The 4,948-nt window shown below is 64.9% G+C and overlaps 1 protein-coding gene across 2 annotated transcripts; it reads left to right on the top strand.

Annotated features, from left to right (window-relative positions):
* Positions 1 to 3: 3 nt before the first annotated feature.
* PLPP2 (phospholipid phosphatase 2) lies at positions 4 to 4,530 on the top strand. 2 transcript variants are annotated; one of them, XM_035313138.1, is made up of 7 exons: positions 4 to 55; positions 2,178 to 2,329; positions 2,560 to 2,837; positions 2,979 to 3,036; positions 3,114 to 3,290; positions 3,470 to 3,657; positions 3,725 to 4,530. In XM_035313138.1, the coding sequence occupies exons 1-6, from the start codon at positions 4 to 6 to the stop codon at positions 3,605 to 3,607; spliced, it is 855 nt and encodes a 284-aa protein (XP_035169029.1). In that variant the 3' UTR covers positions 3,608 to 3,657; positions 3,725 to 4,530. The 2 variants fall into 2 exon arrangements, with proteins under 2 accessions (XP_035169029.1, XP_035169028.1); XM_035313137.1 differs by having other exon boundaries at positions 3,470 to 3,660; positions 3,729 to 4,530.
* Positions 4,531 to 4,948: the final 418 nt, after the last annotated feature.

The following is a 4,948-nucleotide window of genomic DNA, read 5'->3' as shown; positions in this document are numbered from 1 at the left end:
GGCATGGAGCGCAGGAAGGTCTTCGTGGCGCTCGACGTGCTCTGCGTGGTGGTCGGTAAGGGCCCCGCGGCGTAGCCCGGGGCTGGGCTCCGTACCGGGCTCGGTACCGGCGCGGCCGCGTCCTCCCGTCCCCTCCCCGCCCGTCGGGGCCGCGCGGGGGGGCCGAGGGCGCTTCGGGGGATTGGGGGCCCGGACCTTCTCGGTGCCTACCCGCGGCGCTGCGGCGGCCCCGGGGGACAGGCTCCCGGGCAGCCCGGGGAGCACCTGCCGGGCCCCGGCGGCCTTTGGCCCCGCGTTGCGGGCACGGCGGCCGGGGCTCGCTGCCCCGACGAGGAAGCGATCGGCCTCGGCCGTGCCGCTTCGCCTCCCGGGAGGGCCCGAGAAGATCCCGGGACGGCCCCGAGGAGTTCCGGGGGGGCCGGCCCGGGGCCGCGGCAGCCGCCCGCCCCCTCGGCGCCCGGTCCGTGCCCCGCGGAGCCCCCGAGCAGCGCCCGCCGCCGCGGGCTGTCGATCCCCGAGCGCCGACCGACGGCGGCCGCGGGGCAGCTGGAGCCGGGGCGGGGGCGCGGGGGGGGGGGGGGCCGTGCTCGGTGCCGGTCCCCGGGGTGGGCCGGCGGAGCCCCCGCCGCGCTGCCCCGTCCCGCCGGGCACCTCCTCCCGGGTAGCCTCCGCCCGTTTCTAAAACCGACGCTCGCAAGCGCCTAATTAAGACGGATGGGCTAAGAATAAAGACCCAGGTCGTAATTTCGACCTCCTGCGCCGGGGAATTGCTTTCTTGGGCTCTCTAAGCACCGGTGGAGAGGGGCAGGTTCCTGTTGTTGTTTGAGTCTCTTTTCTCTCGTGTGCGGGTGCCTTTTATTTTTAGGGGAGCTTTTTTGGGGGCTGAAATTATCCAGAAAGAGAAGCTGCATCTAATTTGAGCAGCAAACTAACGTTTGAAGCATGCACAGAGGCGTTTGAAAGCACCCCCTGCGCTCAGGGCACCTGGCTCCTCTGCCGGCTGCCCAGGCGGCAGTGGTTACGGCTTGTCCTGGCTTTCTCGCAGCTTTTTTTTGGCTGCTTTCGCTTCTGTCTGGGGAGAGCGTGGAGACAGTGGATTTGGAGGCCTGGAAGCAGCAGGGGGATTCTGTACTGTGACTTTTCACTCAGATGAGCAGGAGGTGGCGGACCCAAGGGCGAAAGGGATCCCCATCGCGCACCCTGGGGAAGGGGCGCTGCGGGGAAGGTGTCCACTGGGGACAAAGGTGTTTTTTTTTTTTTTTTTTTTTTTTTTTCCCTGGAGACGGTTAAACAATGGGCAGGCGGAAATAACTTTATGAAGGCGGAACCGGGAAAGGAGCCCGGGCTTAAGGTGGACCGAAGGGCCAGGGAGGAAGGTGCTTTCTGCACCCAGTCCCCGCAGGGAGCCCATCACACCCAGCCGGGCGCTGCCGGAGCAAGGGACCCCGAAGGCTGGAGCAGCCGCAGGCAGGTCGCCTGCCAGTGAGGGGTATGGCAGGGGGCTGAGACTGCCCCTGAATCTCCTCTTGGTTGCTGGGATGTGCAAGGAAAGAGCTTGAAGATACCCCTGGCTGGCATGCACAGAGTGGAAAAGCCTCCTCAGCTGAACTGATCCAGCCAGTCTCAGCACCAGTGCGGAGCCCTGCTGGGAGGCAGGAAGAGGCCGGCCAGGAGCAGGGCTGCAAGAAGGGGGAGTGTGAGCTGGGTCCCCCACCAGCAGAGCTGCGACTTCCAGGCTCTGGCTCTGCCCACTCCTGCAGGAGGGTCCTGCCTGGACCATCGAGGGCCTGAAGACACTTCCCTGGTGGAAAGCAGGTTTGCAAGACACCTGTGCTCATTAGCCCTAAGAAGCTCTGACCTCCTTGGCTGGAACATCCCAGAAAGTGTAAGCGGGTGGATTGTCAGCCCTGGGTCTGCAGCCCAGGGAGGAGCAGGAGCTCAGGGGGTGCCTGAGAGCAGCCATCGGCTGCAGTATCTGGGTGCTGCAGGCAGCTGCGAGCTCCGATAGCACCCTATCAGCAGTGGGGCCAGCATGCTGCCCTAAGCGCAGGATCCTTCCCCAGCAGTGGGGAACAGGAACTGGGGGGACGTGGGACAGGGAGACCATACGTGCTGGGTGCCTGCATGGAGCCTGCAGGCCCGGGTGCCCCAGACCTCCCCCTCTCTCTGCCTTGCAGCATCTCTGCCCTTCGTCATCCTGACGCTGGTGAACTCCCCATACAAACGGGGCTTCTACTGCAATGACGACTCCATCCGCTATCCCTACAAGGCGGACACCATCACCCATGGCCTCATGGCTGGGGTCACCATCACCTGCACCGTCCTCATTGTAAGGAAGCGCTGTGCCCCCCTCCAGGCCCCCGGCAGGGCTGCAGGACCCTCTGGCCAAAGGGCTGGGCATTCCCCTGAGAGGATGAGCCCCATGGCTTGTGGGGCAGGGATCCTGAGGGGTGAGGGCAGGCCCTGGGAGAGTGCTGGGGGCTTCTCTGCTGCAGCCCGCCGGAGCATCCCATAGCCCTGGAGCTGGGACCCTCACCCTTCGGCCCTTGATCTCTGCAGATCTCATCAGGGGAGGCGTACCTGGTCTACACGGAGCGCCTCTACTCCAAGTCGGAGTTCAACAACTACGTGGCTGCCCTCTACAAGGTGGTGGGGACCTTCCTCTTCGGAGGGGCTGTCAGCCAGTCCCTCACCGACCTGGCCAAGTACATGATCGGCCGCCTGCGGCCCAACTTCCTGGCTGTCTGCAATCCTGACTGGTCCAGGGTGAACTGCTCCACCTACGTGCAGCTGGAGAACATCTGCCTGGGGGAGGGCAGGAACGTCACCGAGTCCAGGTGAGCCGTGGGGCTACGCCATGTGTCCCCAGGCTTGCGGCTGCCCCAGAGGGGCTGTACGGCTCTCCTCCTGCAGGGCAGGGGGCTGGCAGGGGGCTGGCGGCCCCCTCCCATGGCCTGACCCCTCCCATCGGCCCCCAGGCTGTCCTTCTATTCCGGGCACTCCTCCTTTGGGATGTACTGCATGATGTTCCTGGCGGTAAGTGCGGTGCTGCAGGGAGGGGGGGAGCCCCAGGTTCTGCCCCTGCTCTGGGTGACAGCTCTGTGCCCCCCCAGCTCTACGTGCAGGCCCGGCTGGTGGGGAAGTGGGCCCGGCTGCTGCGCCCCACCATCCAGTTCTTCCTCATTGCCTTCGCCATCTATGTGGGCTACACCAGGGTCTCTGACTACAAGCACCACTGGAGCGACGTGCTGGCAGGGCTGCTCCAGGGGGCTCTCATTGCCGTCCTCATTGTAAGCGTCCCCTTTCCCTCTGCCCACGGAGACAGCGTCCCCGCCTTGGGGTGCGCAGCCCTGGCGGGACACCACGAGGCTGGTGGCAGGGCCTTGGGGTGCGGGAGGAGCCAGGTGGCCCCCACCCTGCAGAGGTGCGGGAGCAAACCCCGAGCCCCAGCCCTGTCTGGCTCTTCCAGGTCCGCTACGTCTCTGACTTCTTCAAGCACCGTCCGCCCCGGCAGTGTGACCAGCAGGACCCGGAGCGCAGGCCCAGCCTGCCGCTGACCAGGAGCGACTCGGAGCACAATCACTACAGCTACCGGGGCACCCCGTGAGCTGCGCGCGGGCCACGTGCCCCGGACTGCCGATGCTGCCCCGTGCCTCACCTGCAGTCGCTCCCAGCTCCGAGCTGCCCTGACCCTAGAGGAGCCTCCGTGCTTCCTAGCACCCCTGCAGGGGCAGGGGCCATGCACCCTCGTGCTCACCACGGGCTCCTCACTGCCACCGGCCAGCCCTGCCCACCCCACTCCCAGCCATGCCGCTCCGACACACGGCAAAGCCGGGGTTCCGTGGGGCCTGGGAGCATGGGAAGGGGGGGCCCTGGTGCCACCAGCCTGAGTCACGCTCCACAGCCGCTTTCCCAGCCCGCTGTGTGGTGGGGAGGGAGGGCGGCACGGGGGGTGGATTTGGGGCCAGCAAACAGCAGCGAGCAAACTCCTTGGCCTTCTGAGGCTGCCTGGTGCTGCATGCATGTTGTCCCTGTCAAATTACACCGCCTTATGAGCACAAATCGTCACGAGCGCAAGGGGAGGAGGACAGCTGCTGGGCTTGCAATGCCTTTTTTGAAAGGATTGGAACAAGCCAGAGCTCTTCTGTTCCCTGATTACCTTTAAAAGTGCTGTTGGTTGCCAGCGGCTGTGGGGCCGGGGTGCCAAGGCTGCTCCTTGCCCCCCCTGCTTGCGCCTGGCTTGGGGTGCAGGGCTGCTCCCGACCCTTCATCTGCTGCAGCTTCAGCTGATCCTTTAGGGGGTAGGGGAAAGGGGAGAAATCTTCTGTGGTAAAGGGGCGGGGGGGAATGGGACGTGGAGCTGGGCACAGGGCTCCTAACTCCCTGGGAAGGTGAGAAGGGGGCCACATCCCAACCCTGTCTCTGAACTACAGCTGGCACTGGTGAGCTGTGGGTCTCTTGTTAAACTACATGCATTTTCATGATGTTTTTGTAAAAATGTGTTTTTTAAATTAGATCATCCTTAAAGAATGTCTGTCTTGGGCCTGTTCTCTTGCTCCATGGATGCTTCCGGCCTTGGAGTGGATGGGCTGAGGAGTTCAGGGCTTTCTCTTCAAAAGGCCCCTCAACAGGGGGTGTCTGCTGTGCCTGGGAGGCTGAGGAGCCCCTGGGGGTTGTGCTGGGACACAGGGCTCGAGCGGGGACTGACAGGACAGCGGGGACCGACTGAAGCAGCCGTGCTTGGATGGGGCTGGAGAGATTGCTGGGGGACCTGCCAAGGTGTTGAAACCGTTGCTGGGGGGGGGGGGGGGGGGGGGGGGGATTGCTCTCCTTCCACCCCTCCCTCCAAGAGGCAACGAGGCAGAGGAGCACCTGAGGGTGCTCCTCAGGAAGAGGAAGAGCCAGGGGCTGCAGCACAGGTCTGGTGTGGGGCCTGAGCTTTGTGCTC

The sequence above is a fragment of the Oxyura jamaicensis genome, assembly GCF_011077185.1.
Source record: "Oxyura jamaicensis isolate SHBP4307 breed ruddy duck chromosome 28 unlocalized genomic scaffold, BPBGC_Ojam_1.0 oxy28_random_OJ69933, whole genome shotgun sequence".
In the NCBI taxonomy this organism is placed as follows: domain Eukaryota; kingdom Metazoa; phylum Chordata; class Aves; order Anseriformes; family Anatidae; genus Oxyura; species Oxyura jamaicensis.
This window is presented reverse-complemented; position numbering and strand designations above follow the sequence as displayed.

What these genes read in the sequence shown, in the direction of transcription:
- PLPP2 (XM_035313138.1), top strand. Translation starts at nt 4, where the DNA reads ATGGAGCGCAGGAAGGTCTTCGTGGCGCTCGACGTGCTCTGCGTGGTG. An exon ending in CGTGCTCTGCGTGGTGGTCG is followed by an intron (nt 56 to 2,177) that starts GTAAGGGCCCCG and finishes TCTGCCTTGCAG; the next exon opens with CATCTCTGCCCTTCGTCATC. An exon ending in CTCTCATTGCCGTCCTCATT is followed by an intron (nt 3,291 to 3,469) that starts GTAAGCGTCCCC and finishes TGGCTCTTCCAG; the next exon opens with GTCCGCTACGTCTCTGACTT.